General features: G+C 43.6%; 1 protein-coding gene and 1 long non-coding RNA gene across 4 annotated transcripts in view; one reads left to right on the forward strand and one right to left on the reverse strand.

Moving 5' to 3' along the window:
* Window positions 1–2,242: 2,242 nt before the first annotated feature.
* On the reverse strand, window positions 2,243–5,684 carry LOC125903359 (uncharacterized). The gene is made up of 3 exons (XR_007451296.1): window positions 5,545–5,684; window positions 3,325–3,411; window positions 2,243–3,083 (listed from the first exon to the last, which is right to left on the reverse strand). It is a non-coding gene; the product is annotated as an uncharacterized LOC125903359 (long non-coding RNA).
* The window catches only part of atrnl1a (attractin-like 1a), a 439,798-nt gene continuing 425,586 nt past the window's right edge, over window positions 4,690–18,901 (forward strand). For 2 of the 3 annotated variants that reach the window (XM_049600219.1, XM_049600220.1), the window contains exon 1: window positions 4,691–5,708. In XM_049600219.1, coding sequence (XP_049456176.1) covers window positions 5,464–5,708 — 245 coding nt within the window. In that variant the 5' untranslated portion in view covers window positions 4,691–5,463. Of the gene's footprint in view, window positions 5,709–18,901 lie in introns of all 3 variants that reach the window. The other variant, XM_049600221.1, reaches the window with a different exon arrangement.

Here is an 18,901-nt window from a genome sequence, read left to right on the forward strand (position 1 = left end):
GAGATCAAAACGAACTTTTTTCCATAAGGTAAGATTAGATTAGCTTGGTTTGGAGAGTTATTGCCTCTCACACAGGCAAAGCAGGACGTGCTGGTCGGCCATTGGCTGTAATCTTTGTGTTATGTTTATGTGCGACTTTCTGGCCGAGACATGGGCAACACAACATGACACAACATTGGCTTTTATCGCTGCTAGTTCTTTGATGTTGATTTTCTGTGTCTGGGCCTTATGTCAAATATTCATACTTCTTTTAGCTCTGGTTTGGTCTCCCCCAACTACTGAGAAAAACATCCGGCTATTAACTTTGTCTGTTTATGCTGTTTGGCCCTGTCAGGTAATGCAGGTTGACTTAACAGAGCTTGTTTGCTTGCGACCCCTTTCACTTTACATGTAGCCTTTTGATTTATTGGTAATATAGAAAATATTGTTTAAGGAAGTGTGAAGGAAATCAAGCATTCTCCAGAACCCTAGTCTATTTCTAACCAGAATAATGTACCTGCTAAATGCACTTTTGATTTTGTTGAAGTACCTCACGGCATTAGCACACACTCCATTAGCGAAATCCCCAAATTCCCTCCTTCCAGATCACTGTTGATGTTTCCAAACCAAACTATGAACTGTGAACACAGCTGTGTTGTCAGTGCTGTGGCAGGAAATTTGGGGATTTGGATTGCTGTTGGAAAATGTAACAAAGTCATATAATTGTGTCCTTAAGCAACTGGATTTAATATGCTCAGTGATGCAACAGTACATGTTCACACTCACCTTGTGATACAGCAGGTCTCCGCTCAAATACTGTGTGTGACTGTCACAATCAATATCTCAAGTTTAAACCTTGTGACTCTCTTCATCACTCTGCAGCAGAGTAACATCTTGCCTGAAATGAGTCTATCTTTTGGTTTGTGGATTATCGTCTTCTGGCTCACTGGATGTTTTTGCGAGCCCTCGGGGAACACAGATGCAAATCTTGGCTTTGTTTTCCAAAAGCCCCTCTTGGCTCCGAAGAATATCTTTGTGTCTTTAAAGCCTTCAGAGTGAGATAAAGTTATAAATCAGGAAGACAGTTTGGGGAATTAGGCCTCTGCTGTGTCAGTCTGGTTTTAATGTTCCTGTCATATCTGTCTCTGAATCAGCTCGAATGCATCCAGGCAACCAGGAACTCCAGAAATAAAGAGGTTCCTGATTTAACTACATTCTCTCCAACATCAAGTAATTATTGGCCATGTTCACCGATTGATCTCTGCGATAGACGATCAGACTAGGAACCACTGCAGGCATTCATATCTTTGCTGTTTCCAGCTGGTGATTAATAGATAAAATTTGACCAACATACTGTACCAGACCTCACTCTGATGGATTTAGTGAGGATGCTGATATGCTGTCTCCAAATTCTCTCAGAATACATTTTGCGGCAGAAATTTACATTTTGCTGCAGTTTTATTAGCCACAATTCCCTGTGGTTACCCTTTCTCATAACTCTGTCAGTGTGTGTGTGCATGAGAGGGACTCTCTTTGAAAGTGCATCATATTTCTGTTGACTGGGTAACAAAATTGGATTCTGATATTACTTTTGTACTTACCCAGCCTTGAAGAACTAAATATCCACTGCTCGAATTTTCCAGAAAAATGAGGAAAGGTTATTATCTCCGGGATTTTATTTTTTTAGGGCTTTTTTTTCTTGTACATTTATTATTAACAGCTGGAGAGTGAAAGGAAAGGGAGGAGAGAGAGAGAGAGGGAATGACACACAGCAAAGGGCCAGGGGTTGGATTCAAACTCACACTGCCGCCAAGGACTCAGCCTACATGAGGCACACGCTCTACCAGGTGAGCTGGTTACTGGTCCATCGTAAGTGCTAATATCGTAGGCAACTGGACTTGCTTGCGTTTCTTGAAGACGTTCCGCCTCTCATCCAAGAAGCTTCTTCAGTTCTAAATGACTGGTACAAAGTTGCAGGCTTGAAACCCTGTGTGGGTGGGAACCCTTGCAGAGTCATAGAGGTCACGTGAGCTCTTAGTTTCAGAGTCCGAACTTAGCCCCCACCTACAATGCAGTCTTGGGATCCCTCCCCAGACACCTTCACACCCATTCACCCCTGGTCCCACCTGACCCTAACAACTGACATGGTGGCCAGGTGGGTCAACGACTCACATTGTGACCTTAACGACTCTGAAACTAAGAGCTCACGTGACCCCTGCTGTTGTGGCCGTTCAACTTAGGACCCAAATGCAAACACAACCAGGAAACAGGGAATGGTTAAATGCAGTTTATTGTAGTTTGAAGAAGTGGAGCTGAAGACTTGAATGAAATGATGGCTGAGATGGGCAGAGAATGGTGAAGGAGATCAGTCTATATCCAGAGGCAGAAGACAAGAACGAGGCTGGACGTGGCGGGGCATTGTTTGAGACACAGAACAGAGTGTGAATTAATGTCCAAAGGTACAGAAAGGCAAAGACAAAACTAGAAGGTGGCCTTGATGTCTGTACTGCAGAGGAGACTGAATGATCTGATGTCAAAGCCAGGGTTTATACTGCAGTGGCTTGATTGTAGATGAGGTTCAGGTGGACAGGTTCAGCAGCTGCTGGCACTCAGGATGATTGGCAGGAGGAGGGAACCAGAAGGCCACACCCAACAAACACACAGAGACAGACTGAAAAAAGACACTAGGAAGGGGAAACAGGAAACACAAGGGAGATGCAAAGCTGAAACCCTAACACAAGTGGCTGGAATGAGTTTCCTCTGGAGGGGGGCTGGGCTCAACCTTAGAGATAGGGTAAGGAGCCTGGACATCCAGAGACGGTCTGGAGTAGATGCTCCTTTGCATCGAATGGGGCCAGTTAAGGTGGCTCGGACATCTGATCAGGATCCTCCTGGGTGCCTCCTGTAAGAGGTGTTACAGGCATATCCAACCAGTGGGAGGTCCCAGGGCAGACCCAGAACACGCTGGAGGTATTATATATCTTGTCTGGCCTGGGAACGCCTTAGAATCCTTCAGGAGGAGCTGGGAAGTGTTGCTGAGGAGAGGGACGTCTGGAGTACTTTGCTCAGCCTGCTGCCCCAGCAGTTTGACCTCGGATAAGCAGCTGAAAATGGGATGGTATTCCATTTCTGCCAGTGGATCATATTCCTACATTATCAAAATGTGTATATTTATATTTACCTTGTGTTTAGATAAGGATAAAATGAACAAACAAAATTACTTTATTGCTCCAGCAATAAGACCAATAGAAAAATCATTAGTATCTATCACCATGGATGGATTACTGAATGGGCCTTTGGGGTACAGACCCAGGGGCCTAAAGTGTCAGGGGGTCCTGACCTTACCTTACAAAATGTCTCTCAAATTAACATGTACCAACCAGGAAGAAACTCAATATGACTGGAAAAAGGTCACAAAGAGATGTAGAGGAACTGCAGAGACACAAAATAACAACAACAAAAAAAGACAGAAAATTACCTCAGAGAGACACAAAACAAACACAGGGAGACACAAAAGCCCCATTTCCACCAAGCACTACAGCTCAGTTCAGTTTGTTTTTTTTCCCCCATTTCCACAGTGAAAAATTGTGGATGGTACCAACAGAACCGTTCCGTACCGTCCCCATGTTTGGTCCCCCCTCTGTTGGGGTACCTAGCACACAGATCTGGTACTAAAAGGTGGAGCTGTGAACACTGCAGTCTGATTGGTCAGTAGAGGACGGTCACTCTGCTCAGGGCTGAGTTGTGTCTGGTTTTGAGGCTCATGTAACCACTGTTCATACTGTGGAGAGTTTTATTAGTAAACTGTAACTATAAAATGAAAGGATGTTTTGCTGCCTCTCACAGCAGCTGGAGTCTGAGAGAAAATAACTTCATTCACTGGGCCGACTGCCGGCAACTTTTAAGGTGGAACATTAACTTGTAATGTTACTCAATGCATGAGATGATGATGTGAATCCATCAGCACACCTTAAATTTCACCGTGACAACTTTGACCATCACTTTAGTTTTTATATGACACACACATTTAGTAATGACGGGATCTTCAAGTGACTGGAAGGCATACATCCCAATCTTCACTCAGAGAAAAAGAAGCACTGCAGAGCTTCGGCAACACTAAACCCCTGAGCTTGCCTGAGAAGGACTAAATGCACAAAGCTGCTATCTTTAAATATCCCATGGAGAGAGACTCTCACTGCAGCCTGTTCTGTTTTGTTGTGAAAATGTGGGCGTGCAGCCTCGTTCTGTGGACGATAAACCAGGTGCAGACTTCCATCTGTGTCAAAGGTACTGTACCCAAAGTAAAATGACCATAAAATATGTGTGTCTTGCTCCTGTGTAGGAGAGGTGGTGGGGCCTTATCGCCCATGTCTATCCCAGGACCACTACTCTAATACAAATCCTAAAACACCACCACATTTTCCAGTTTATAAAAAGCAATACCCCATTTTCATTGAATTATAAGGAAATTATGGCTACATGTAAATTAATGTTTGTTTAAAATGAATCTATAAGTATTATTTCCCTCTGAGATCAGCTCCTGTTGCACTCCTTTTTGAACTGGCTGCATAACAATAAAACATATATATCTCAGTATAACAGAAGATGCATCCTCCCTACTTATTTCTTCTACCGTGAGTCTTGAACATCTGCTGAAAGCTTCCAGTGTAAACTGACAGTAGGAAACCGTAGTGAGGCCGTGCTGCAGACCAATGCCAGGGGCTTTGTCTCTGCACAGTGTCCGTGTCTGCTACATGCCTCTGCCCGTTTAAACGGAACTGCCCCTTTAACCGCGTGTCCGTACTGCTCATGCTCGGGGCTTTGTGCAGGAGTTTCCCCGTGACAGACCAGCTGTGGACCGGAGAGCGCTAGCAGACAGAGCAGAGAGCAGCGGCGCTCCGGCAGAGCTGCGGCTGTCGCATCCTGTGATAACAAACCCGGGCAGAGGGCACGTCTTTGTCTGGGAGCACATCCAACAACCGGCAGGAGAGCAGCGCGCGGCGATCATCGTGGGCTCCGTGGTTTTATTCTAACCTCGGAGATTACGGTCTTTGACGCTGAGGCAGCATCATCCGGTCACGGTGTTTACATCGGAACCTTGACCACAGTGGAAGTTATCTGGGAGACTTGTGGGGACGCGCCGCAGAGCGCGTAACGGGGCTTTCTGTTTGTGCAGCTCGGAGCGGATGGCTCCGATAGAGATCGCGTATACAGTGTTTTTAAGGTCGAAACTGTTTCCATCAAAGTTTCATCTCTTTGTCCCGTCCCGCAGCCTCCTCCACACCGCTCGGCATGTCCTCATAGTGCGTAATTATTGTTTACCCGAGCCCTTTCTTCTGGCGTCACAGGTAGGCTACCCCAGCCTGTATCCACACCGCCGCTGATGCCAACACATCACCTCATAGCGTAAGGTGACAGTTTCATTTTCTGATCCGGGGCTGCAGCCTCTCTCACACACACGCACACACACACTCCGCGTCCATCATGGATGATGTTGGAGGGATGCAGCTATGCACCCGGAGCAAGTCGTCCAAAAGGAGCGCACGGGACGTCTTGAAAACATACCTGGGAGTATTTGTGATGCTTCATCTCGTGCTCCACACGGAAGCCTCCTCGGTGTCCAAGTCCTGCGATAAGAGCTGCTTTTCAGGGAAGTGCATGAACGGGACCTGCGTGTGTGACCACGGGTGGGTCGGGGATCAGTGCCAGCACTGCCAGGGAAGATTCAAGTAAGTTGGTAATTGATATGACATCTGCCACGTGCGTGTAGGAGTTTAAATCTTACCTGTTGGGTTATTGTTATTGACATTAGGTGTTTGAACCACGTGCAGCCCCTGACCTGTGTGAATGTCAGGTTGGTGACAGACATGTTTATCCACTATAGACTAATATCAGTTATCTCACTGCTCACTTGGGCTCCTCAGTGTCTTAATTTGTGGCAAACAACCTGTTTGAGTGTGTGAAGTGTCTTAAGTGTAAATGATTAGGGGCTTTGGATGCCACCTGGCTCTGTTACCACAGTGTATGAGGGGCAATTAATGCCACGGCAAAACAAAGCCCAAACATCCTGATCTCCTTTAGTCACCTTTCCTGGCTGAGTTATAGTTTAGAAATTGCCAAATCTGACTTAATTTTTCGCAGGGTGCATCAAAAGCAAAGATCTCCAGAAGGAGGTAACACGCACACACACACGAGTGGGTCATGCCTCTGCACGAGCGTGCTGTAAATACATGCAGGAGAGTGCAGGTTCAGCTGGTTCAATTCAGTGAGTGCAAAACACTTTTCTAAATATGACAACATGTAATTTTAATGCCCAGACAGCAGATTGGTCACTGCCGTCTGCCGCTCAGAGTGAATGGAGCAGAGCAACTGCCACTCTCGCTGCCACTTTAGAGTACTACACACAGGCTTAAAAAGCCTGCTGCGACTGCTGTCTGGCAGTTGCTCTTAAAAAATGAATCAGGATCCAGAAATTGCATGACTGATATTTTGCCTCAGATATTTCCTGAGACGTTTTTGGCTGCAAAGCTGAGTAAGATGTTGATGCGTGTCAGTGATGCAGCAGCTGGAATTTCAAGGATTCCTTACTTTGCACACGACAGTGATGGGTGGCCACAGATGGTTTATCCTCTCTTATTATGGTGCTGTGTTTATTAGTTGTGTAAACTTAGATGGAAGCATGTGTCCTCTTTATTCAATCCAAACTAGAGGAGACAGTATGCAAACACTTTGAGCTTCACAGGCACTGTCAGAATGGACCACCAGTGTAGATGTGCTTGAAAATAAGGCAGCTCCTTTTGTCACTGGTTTGCACAATTTGCCAGAAAGAGCCATGTCACGTGTCAGAATGATCTCTCTTAGGTATCATACTGGCCTGGATATAAGGTAGTACTTTTTTAGCTGTGACCAGCAGCACTATAGCTCGCTCTGTCGGTCGGTTGGTCCACACATATTTCCACACACTGTGGTGGCCACAGTTTTCACTCCAGGAGGCTGAAATTTGGCATGGAGGTCAAGTGTGTGTGTGTTAGGGTTGCAGTGATATATTGGTTTCAAGGTATACTGTGATATAAAAGTTGATGGTTATCGGACTGTGTACATTTGCTCATTTATGATACTGAAAATAGCATCTGGATGGAGAGTCTCCCCTTTATGTTAGACTTTTTACACCTACTTCCATTGACAAAATGATTTCAAGTTTCAATTATAGTCAGAAAATGTTTTCTCCACCAAAAATGTCCCTTCCATTTTCTTCTCTTTAAGGGTCATTCTGACATATAATAATATAAATTCTGTAATACCGTTCAATGAAACCGCTATATTTTCTTATACGCTTATCATACTGTGAATATCTCATACTGTTGCAACCCTCGTGTGTCAAGATGTGTGGTGGTGTTCATTTCAGTTGTCTAAAAGGGGAGGCAGTGGGAGTATTGCAAAAAAGGCACATATCTTTCAAATGGATTCACAGACTTGCACAAGGTTTGGTGGAAAGATTGGTCATGAGCCACAGGACAGCTGATTAACTGTCCATGCCAGTCTGCAAAAAGGAGGTGTGGCAGTGGGAGTGTCTGATAACAAAAAATGTGTAGCTTCTACACAGATTCACATATGACAAATGCTAAAAATCATTGTATTACAGTCAAACATGTTAATTTATGAAGCAACTGATGTGTGAAAATGAAAACACGAGGAACATTTAACAAATATACACCTATTGAAGGGATATGAGATGGAATGGCACAGTAAGCTTCATTTTTTGCGTCCTCAAATTCATTGTCTTCATTATGAAGGTGTGGCAGGTGCGCTTAAACACCAGAGCAACACTGTCGCAGTGCGCATGCTTTCACAAGTGCCCGAATTCAACTTTTGGAAATACCTGTCTGTGATAAATACGGAGAAGAAGTTAATCATTTTAAGTCAGGGCTGCCAGAGCTTTACATCTGTTTGATGTACAATATTTTTGGCCAAATACACACTTACAAAACTACACCTGGAGGAAGCAACCTCAGACACAACCTGCCACTACGGTCTTGAAAGCTGGCACAGAAATGGCACTCAGCGCCTAACTTCACCTTTTCCAGGTGGTTAAAGACGCAGCATGTGTACGGCCCCAAAAGCAGGGTACAAGATATGTAGGGCTCTACCCAAATATTCGGATATTCGAATATTCGTTTCTATGGGTAGGTATTCGTTATGAAAATTTGGTATTCAATATTCATTTATTTATTAACTTTTTTTTTTTTTTTAATATTTTTTGGGTGCTAAATGTAGTGTTTTTGTTGTTGGTAAATGTAGGTTATCAATAAAAATCAAAACTTTTAAATTGCATTGTTAAAAATGTGAAGATATAGTATCCTACCAACGGAGCTTGTGCGCACGGCACGCTTGAGCGCATTCGTCTGAGGCTGTGGATCAATGCCAAGTTTTACCACTTTATCTCTATTCCCTCTAACTTGTAGCTGTTTTTTCGTTATCTTTTGAATTTAATATGAATTAAGGAACCATTTTTGTCAATGTTTGTTTCCCCCGTTTTGTACAATAAATTATTGTTTAAAGTTTCAACAAGTTTCTTTTGGAGCGCGTGACACAAGTGTGTTTTGAAAACGGCCGCGGACTGTCACCTGCTCAACGCATCAGTACCTTCGGATGCCATGACAGTAATAGCCAATAATGTCAAACTATCATTTACAGACCGATTTAACAGACGATCACTGCTGCCCAACCCGCAGGTCCATTTGCGGGTCCTGCAGGTTACGGGTCGACCCACGCATCACTACTCAGCTCAGTCTATAAAGGCTGTACACACAACAGTAAGGCTATAGACATTATATTCTATTCAGGCCGGCAGAACCAGCAGCGCATCGGCTCTACAGTGCACGGCACTGCTGATTACCATTTTATTGCAGCACAGAGTGTCTGCCAGCAACCAGTTACTTGCAGAGGCTTCCTACAACTTGTTTCAACGGTTCCGATTTAATCAGAAGACAAATTAAACAGGATGACTAGCCAATGTGAAAATCAAAAGAAAGCATAGAATAATGTACTGAAGGAGACTGTTGTGCCATCACATTTTTTTGTGGTTTGAGAGCAAAGATCCGGTCGCCGCTGTGCAAAACTCCGCAATACAATTAGGTCCAAAAAAACTGAACTTGAATGTTTAATTTTTGTTGGATTTGATCAAGGTGTGTGTGGTGAACACTGGGTCAGAAAGTGGGATTATTCATTTTTGATATTAAGTTCATTTATACAAAATAAAAAATGGATAGGATTTGATAAGTATTAATTTCCCTCTGCTCCTTTTTGGACATGAAATACTCATACTGAGTATGTCTGTGGGAACTCTGTTCTGGATTTTTGCTTATAGTTTAAATTTTTATTATTTTGCGTGTTAGAAATAAACCTAATGTAATGTAATGTAACATGACCAAGCAATGTAGAAAAACACGCACACACAGACAGATAGACATTTGATGCCTGAGAGGAGTGTGCTACCAGCAGCTCTGTATCTGTGGGTCCATCAGTTCATTGGTCCACAAAGCTGTACCCACCCTACAGCAACCACAGCTCTCTATCTGTGAGGCTGGAATTTGCCTTGGAGGTCAAGTGTGTGTGAATGCATGGATGCCTGCACATATGTGTTTGCAGCTATTGGGGATTTGCACTTGAAACTTGCACAGTAGCATTTTTTTTTAATTGAGAGTGTGCTGGTTTTACAGAGTGTTGCATTATGGGTTGTTTGTAGCTTTAATGTTGCTGGGTAAGTGCGTTTCTTCAAGTGCATGTATGGTGTGTCATTAAGAGTTAATTAGAAATAAAAGTGGTCTTGTAGCTCAGTTTCTGATGACTGGTATAATGTATAACAGCTATAGACTGCTCACACAAGGAGAGAGTGTGAGTTAAACTTCTACAACGTTAACATGTATTTGGGTTGTATGGAACATACTACATGTAATCCCATCTGATATCATCTTCAGAGCAGCTTAAATGATCAGCTTCCCCTCCCATCTTCTTTCTCTGTGGCATTAATCGCCCCTCATACCCTCCAGAGAGGATGACTTTACCTTTTCACAATCACCTACAGCCTAATCTGCACAAGTAAGGACGGAGAGATGGCAGGACTTCAGTCTGGTACTTTCTCTCTGGAGCATTGCATTGATTTCTCAGTCAATGTGAGTGTTGTGAGAGCAGGTGAACAGAGCCAGCTGAAGGCTGGACAACAGACGGACAACACGACAGGGACGGGCTTTATTTTGTCTTATGGCAGCCTTGTGGCGAGTTAGTGTCCATCAATACTGAGTGTGAGGCTGTGAAATTTTGCACAGTTCTCTTCAAAAGGTTGAACAGCTGTTTTATCGTCTGAGCAAACACATTCGACGCCTCAAATCTATATTTGCACACATTTTATTGTTGGCAGGAAAAGCATCTCGAGATCAGTGTCAGTTTGGGATCGTTTTCAAAGACAACATGTTACCTTTCACACCGTGATGCAGCATACTGTGGACTGTGCATGAAGAAACGTGAGAACATGGAGAGAAAAACTGGGAAAAAGGAAACACACCAAGAATACTGTGTGAAGAGAAAGGTTTTCTTTATTTTTAACGTGTTCAGCTAACAGGTAGCAGCCTCACTGACTTCTGAAGAGAAGATTATAATTTGTGGTTTTATTTGAGTGGACAGTTTGAGTGTTGAAAGGGCAAGAGAGGGGGGACGACATGCAGCAAAGGGCCACAGGCGGGAATCAAATCTGCAGCTGCAGCGGCAAGGACATTCCCTTCGTACATGAGATGCTTGCTCTACATGCTGAGCTACCTGGTGCCCCAATTTCTAATTCCTGATCTGAGTCTGGTGAGGCTCAGATTTGGTTCAGGCCAAGGTTAAAGGTTAAGCATTGCAGATAGTAGTAAAAGAGGCACGTAGCAGCCAGACTGAGCAGGTCAGATGAAAAGCCTCAGGCGACAGGTTCTCACCAAGACTAGGTTTAACCTCAATGACATCACTAAGCGGGGACAGTACCTGTAATTGGGCCATTACTGGTGTACAGTATGCTTGTGCCTGCGTAAGAGCTCTCACCAGTGTTGCTCAAAGCGTAGTGGCTGTAGCTCAGAGGGAGAGCGCGATTCGATCCCCAGCTCCTCCTGCATGCCGAAGTATCCTTGGGCAAGATACTGAACCCCAAAGTGCTCCCATTTTCTGTTCCATTGATATGTGAGTGTGTGTGAATAGACGCGAGGAGAGCTTGACAGGGCCGTAGAAGGGCATCAACCCAGCAGCAGGACCGCTATCTGCTCCTTTGTGTGAGGAGGAACAGGAGGAGCACTGCCAGAGCCCTACAACATGACCTCCAGCAGGCTACTGGTGTGCATGTTTCTGACCACACTGTCAGAAACAGACTCCATGAGGGTGGTATGAGGGCCCCACGTCCTCTAGTGGGACCTGTGCTCACAGCCCAGCACTGTGCAGCTCGCAGGGCCGCCCCTCCCTAAACTCAGAACACGCGCTGTGCGTAGGGCCTCATCTTCCATGGGGGGCCACATTTTGCGCAAGGGGACGCATTTGCGCATATGCGCAATGGATGCGCACATGCGCTACTGTGAGGCGCACGTAGAATCAGCTCAAGGAAGGAGAAGAGACCTGACCACCCATGCGTCGCTGCAATGATTGACAGCACTCGACATCTGAACAAGAGGGGTGCGCAGGCAGGCACTTGCAGAGCTGCAGCAGGTGAAGAGTTGTCGACATGTCGTCCAAAAGAGCCTCAGGAGTGTGTGTGGGGACGGGAGGTCAGATGCTCCGAGAGAGGGGAGAGGGAGAAATACAGCTAAATAAGATGAAAATAGAAAAGAATGTCTCTGTATTTTATTTCTGTTTTCAGTGTTTAATTAAGGTGGGAGAGGCGGAGGGCTGAGGGAGATCGGACGCCTCCAGAGAGGGGAGTGGGAGAAATATAACAAAATAAGATTAAATAGGGAAAACCTGTCTCCCTCTTTTATTTTCAGTCTTTAATCAAGGGTGGGGGATTGAGGTGGTGGAAGTTACTTTCTTTCGATGAGTAATTGATGGCTATTTGTGACTCAGATTTGTTTATTTAGCTATTTATTTCAGTTTGAAGTTATTTTTATTTAATATTTATTTATTTATTTCAGGTTGAATTTTTTATTTTATTTGACTCATACAGCCAAACTACTGTATCTACAGTACATTGAGTACTGTAATGTACAGTACAGTACATTACCAATAAAGGTTGTCAAGTTAAATGGCAAGTTGTTGTACGGTCATTTTGTACCTATGATACATTTGGGATGGGGACCTCCAAATAAAATTTTGCTTAGGGCCCCAATTTGGTCAGGGGCAGCCCTGGCAGCTCAACTGGCATATTCAACTTGAATAATTTGTTCATCAAGATCTGATGTGTGATTTAAGTGTTCCCTTCATTTTGAGCGGTGTTAATGTCTCAGGTTAGACAGTCTGTTCAATGCACAGTATTTTTAACCTTTACACGGATCATACAACCATCTTGACTTGGTGTCGAGAACACTCGTCAGTTCTCTACCATCCTTCCCATTTGTCATGAATGTGTCTCTTTCCCATAGGAAACTACATTAAGTTGGTGTCATGCACATAAAAAGTAGCTTAGACTCTGGAATAGTAAATGTCCTTGTTTGCAGTTTGAGGTGTCCTGCCCACAGTTCTACCCTCTAGTTTTGTATAATGGTGGTGGCTTGTGGGGTACTTTTTGTATCCGACCCTCCTTATGCATTCATGTTTTGGACATATGGAAATGTGGCATGCATTGAAGATGAAAACATTGCATTGTGGGCTTTCTGTGTGTGTATTCTGTCTTTTCTATTTATTTCATGAAACCATGTGTGTGTATTAAGCCTGGTTTATCATCCAGTAATCCATCAGAGAAAACATGGACTCGAGGTTGTTTTTTGGGATTGTGAAAGAGACAAACCTCCCCGTCAACAGCCAATGTTGTAGAAACAATGCTTGTGTTATCTCAAGGCTTCACAGCACTTGTGGCTACATCAGCTGTATCTATAGTGAGCAGAGACCGGAGAGCAGTGGAGCAGAGAAAAGGAGCTGGGCTTCAATATCACTGCTGTGCCCTGAAAATACTCAGTAGCAGAGGCTCAGTGGTCAGTGGATTGCAGGCGGGATGGTCTGGGACACACACACACACACACACACACACACACACACACACACACACTGTTGTGTGTCATATCCACACAGACAGATCCAATAAAGGAGAAATAGGGAGTAGATTCTGTTTGTCTATTGATTTGAGGTATTGGTGCTCGGTGTAGTTTTATTGGTCCGCAGTCTCACCCTTTGTTTTCCAATGGCGTTGTCTCTTTCTCTTTGTTTATTCTCTGCTGCTCTTTCTCTCTTTGTCTAGACCAGACAACGTCTTGCTTGTTCTCACATGCAAAACACACACAAGTCACACTTACACACAGACACACACCCAGGGTTCAGTCTGGAGCAGATATGCAGAATTAAGTTGGAGTTATGTGGTAAATTAGGAAAATCTTTCTCTCTCCCTTTCTGTCTGACCGGTCCCCTCCTGTCCTTTGCTGAGGTGGTATTTGTCACATTCACACTGCGGTCGTCCTTGTATTTGTAGGGCAGTGGATGGAAACTCTGACACTGCCGTCAAAATTAGATGATTTATTCATCCCCCTGCATAATGCACTCAATATTGTGTTCGAGAGCTGTCTGTCACAGACCAACAAGTCCAACAAGTTTGTCACCGCCTCCTAAAACAACCTGTGTGAGTGTTTTCTTATTTGCTGTCTCTACCATTAAGGTCAGATTAATATAACTAATGTAACGTCGCTGTTAAAGCTGCATTTGTAATCATTTTTTTGGCCACTAGGGGACATAGAAACGTCAAGACAAGACAAAGCCCTGACGTATTATTGCGTAGAATGCCAATTTCACACATGATATCAACCAGGTCATAGCCCGAAGCCGCTTGGAACATGAACAACAATGAGTGTTGTACGTGATAATCCATCGTTTTAGCTCGTGTAGTGTGTCGTAGCAGAGGACAACTGATACCACGTCTGGTGACGCCTCACGTTCACGACTCCTCTCGTCACAGCCGTCACTTTGACCAATAGAAACACTGAGCGGTCTGCTGCTGTGGACAACATCCCAGCCCTTTGATATTTCCAGGGCTGTAGTCTCCTGGTCGACTAGTCGATTATTTGGTCGCTATGCTCTCGTCCGACCAAATTCTGATTGGTTGAATAATCGCCGTGTTACTTTCATAAGGAGAATAGTGCTACATCAACAGCTTTCCAGGATTAATCCATTATTTCCTGCAGCAGGGGGACAGGCTAAGTTACCTGTGAAAATGGGGTAGTGTTCAAAACACCCCCAATGATGACAGAAAGTTGAACTCGCCCACCCTCACGCTCAGCGTCGCAGTGACGCAGACCTCCTGTCTGTTTCTGTAAGCTGAAACCATTTCCCTCAGTGGAAATGAAGCTTGTATTTACTTGTATTTCACAGATAAGAAACAATAAATTGTGGAGCCAGTAAAGCCTCCACTGAAATAACATTTTAAGTCTTGTGTGTGATTTATCCTTCAGGGATTTATACTTCGGGATTTATCCTGGCTTCATATGAGCAGAGGAAAGCTCCGCTTGTCGCTAGGCTAATTTATACAATGTAAAATGCCATAGGCTGGCGCTAATAACGTTAGCATGTTGTATTTGCTTGGAAAATGTGTTTAGTATGACAGTTGTTTTATCGGTAAACCTTGTGAGTTGTAATGGAGCCAAATTATGTGCTGTTGCCTTTGTTACATGTTGCTGCTAGGCTAATTTATACAATGTAAAATGCCATAGACTTGTGCTAATAATGTTAGCATGTTGTATTTGTGGGGGAAATGTGCCCAGATAAAGACAAGTGTGTTATGTTGTGAAACAGCAGGGGCACTTTAGCAGCCTGGTGAGTACTACCATTAGCAACAGGCTAGCAAAGAATGTTGCTTCTTCATAAGGCCTTGGAGATAGGATGAGGAGCTCAGACATCCGGAGGGAGTTCAGAGTACAGCTGCTGCCCCCTCATGCTGAGGTGGTTTGGGCATCTGATTGCGATGCCTACCGTTAGAGGTTTTCAGGGCACATGCAACTGGTAGGAGGCCCCGGGACAGACCCAGAACACACTGGAGGGAATATAAATCTCATCTGGCCTGGGAATGCCTCGGGATCCCCCAGGAGGAGCTGGAAAGTGTACCTGGGTAGAGGGATGTCTGGAGTACCTTGATCAGCCTGCTGTCTCTGCGGCTGGGCCCTGGATAAGCAGATGAAAATGGATGGAAGTTGAACGCCTAGTGCTTCTCATGAAGATGCTAAGGTTGCCTTTGGCATCAGTATCACATACAGAGGAGTGTGACAAGGCACCTGTATTCGATGCCCTGGTAATGAAAATGAGCTGGCACTTAACAATGTCCCATTAAAACCTCACACCTTCTGTCGCTTTGACACTTTATGTAAGCATTGTAAATACCGCCCATCTTGAGCTGTTTGAAAGGACACCAAATGTTGTTTTTGTTGTGTTGTGATGTGATTTGGTTTTGAGGCAGAGGTCCACACTGCAGCTGTGTAAAAACCCTAGAAAACATTTTTGTTGTTGGATTATCTGCATTTATAGGCAGCGGATTTTAGTCCAAGAATGATTCATGGCTTCTCACACATCCACAAGTCTTTTTGAGTCAGGTGCTCGCTGTCAACTGCGGCAGTGAAGCGATGCTCACCGGTAGGAGCTTCTCATCCAACTAAACAACTTACCTGTTTATCCTTGATTAACCCTACGGCGAAGAGGATGCTGCGAAACAGCCGTGGACCGATGTGACCGTGTGTCTGGCAGTCTCAGCATCAAACTGTCTAATGTGGCACATCAAAGTGAATCTATTTGCCTAAGGTTTCCTAGCATGAAGCGCTGCATTAATCTCACTTTGTCTCTTGCATGCTAAGTGCAGGCAGCCAGAAACACTGGAGGCCACGGTGAAATGAACTCACTCTGATCAAACATTCTGAGTCATTATCTCCCAACAGAGATGCAGCAGGAGTTTCTGGAAAAGGATGTTGATGGCACTAATTGATAGAAGGAAGAAAAAAATAAAATAAAATGAAATAAAAACTCAGGTCTCTCTCATTGCTGACTCGCTGTTGTAAATCCATCGCCCAGTGTGCAGAGGCCACAATGGAGGTTTTTGCCTCTCAGACAGCTGGAGCCGAGTAAGCTGTATTTATCACACTGGAGCCTGATAGATGGACTGAGGCGAGTTAGAGTTCAGACAATGCTCTGCACGATGGGATTTGAAAATGTACCACCTCTTCAAGTCAGTCGGAGAAGTTACTGGTATTAAACTAACACTCCACCTGTCCGTTCTTCTTAAATAAATATATAAATACTATTTTTATTTCCAAAATGGGATTATGGTTTTGGATTAAACCCCTCCGCTACATGTCTGATTTAATCTGTCTACTAATACAGTGAGCGCAGTTTGGATATTATGGTGGCAACAAAATCCTATTACATGACGTTGGAGCCCATTATGGTTCTCCTTCAGCTCTCCACATCACGTGTGTGTGGCAGCACCATGGATATCCTGAGATTGGTTCAGAAAGGTCAAACAAAGTTCAATTTAAGGTTTCAAATAAGTTAACCTTTCGTTTCTTCATACAGGTTACTTAGCTAAATTCACCAATTAGGAACCAGAACCAAAAAGGACCCTGCTATCAGAACTTAATCCAAGTTTTGATTGACTGAACGTTTGATTTTTAAACAAGAGATTTATACTGTATATGATGATGTAATGCACACTAAAAATACAGCCAATTAAAAAGTGTGAAGAGGTTTGGACTCAAGTCAAATGACTTAGACTGGAGTCAGATTTGAGTCACAAATTTGATGACTTTAGGCTCGACTTGCAGCTTGACTTGTACTTTACCACCAATGACTCATGACTTCACTTTGACTTTTGACTTAAACTTGATATGTTTCCCCAAGAACAAAGATTAAAAAGCATTATATTTAAAAAGTGCCAGAACTCAATTAATATAATTTTCTGAATCAACTAACATTGACTTTCCGTTCCCAGCAGCAATACTTAATTCCCCAGATGATCCACTTTGTTGGAAGAAAGCCAACAGCATCCAGTCAAGTTGCAGGACAGAACCATTAAGCCCAGTTCAGACCAAAGATTCAGGATGAGATGAAACCGTTTAAAAACGTTGCAGAGAAAAGTTGCAGCAGTGTGAACTGACTGTCTTAGCTCGACTCAAGCCGGGTGATGATGTCACCTGCAACTCAGCTGGTTAAATAGCCACCAGCTGGTTTTAGAACATAAAGTACATCACCTGTTTGAAGAGCCAATAGGCTTGTCATGAAATCAAAATGACCACAGACAGGTGTGGCAGGTGCTCTGTCTCCACAGAGCCCTCTGTTCTGTCCTCATGGTGTGCCGGTGTTGGACAGTGGGTCATTGCTGCTCGCTGTATGTGTTTATGCCCCCCCCCCCCGACAGGACTTAACATTATGTTACTGAGCGCCAGCTGGACAAAATAAATATTAATAATTTCGAAAACAAACCACAGCATACAAACAAACTTGTTTTAACAAAAAACTATTTTGAAAAGCATTCATGATTTTTTCTAAATTTAACATCTTACTCTTGTTAACATGGCATCATCAAGGATAACGACCTTTTTACCATCTTTACCAAGAGTGTCTCTCCGTTAGTTTGGTGCTACAGTATTTACACTGAATCATTCAGCATAACGTTTGCCAACCTTTGTTATCTCTGCCATTACAGATAAGTTAATGAAGCTAAGCTCCAGAAGTTAACGTTAGCTTAACTAGAGCCCTTTGGACAACAGCTAACAATGATGTACCATCACCAAAGTACAAAACTAGAACAAAATAGGCTAATGAACTCCCAGCAAACAAGGTGACATGATGAACAACGCAGCTAGGAGCTAACGTTAGGCTAACTTTAGCTAACGTTAGCTAGAGATGTTAAAGATAACTTTATATTTCTTTGCAGCAAAGTGACAATATGTTGCCTCAAACACAATGTTGACTTACCTTAGAACAGATGTAGACATCATTGTTAATCTTATTCACGTTGAGTTGATGTTGTGGTCTAACGTTACCACACAACTTTATCCAAAGGAGACACTTTTCTCGCTTGAGATGTGGTTTAAAGTGTAAAAAATATACCTGGTCGCCCAGCCTCTCAGGATACCTTGTGTCAGAGTTGCATGTACCCCATGCACACCGTTTGACCATTTTTAAACTTCAAATCTCAGAAAAAGCTCATAAAACCGAACAAAACTGACTTTCTGTAATGCATTTCAATGGACGTCCAGGCAGAGAATGTCCCAGTGTATGGGAATGGCTATACGCACTGTGATTGGCTCATCGCGGGTGGGACTTAGCCATAGGTCAATTGTCTAGGCCTTGAAAGTCAAAGTTTTGTACTTGGGACTTGATCTGGGATTTGGCAGTCTTGACTTGGTCTTTTATTTTAAATGTGCAAATAAAGTTGTACATAAATTTGGGATGTAACTTGGTACTTGAGTGCAAAGACTTGAGACAACAAAGTTATCATGATCACACTTTGAGTAAAATAATAATATAACTATAATATATCATAAGTGTACAAATACTGCTGCAGCAGCAAACACAACACACATTAGTATGTCAGTAACAGCAGATGGTTGTGAAGTGTGACTCGGTGGCCACGTCATATCACCAAGCCGCAAATTCATGCTCATAACAAGTGGTCAGTGCTACAGGGTATGCTTTTCTAGAGCTTTCATGCACGTCAATGCTTGTAAATAAATATCACCAAAATGTTATTGGTAGACCAATCTGCAAAACACCATGTTCAATG

Source organism: Epinephelus fuscoguttatus, linkage group LG16 (assembly GCF_011397635.1).
Source record: "Epinephelus fuscoguttatus linkage group LG16, E.fuscoguttatus.final_Chr_v1".
Taxonomy (NCBI): Eukaryota; Metazoa; Chordata; class Actinopteri; order Perciformes; family Serranidae; genus Epinephelus; species Epinephelus fuscoguttatus.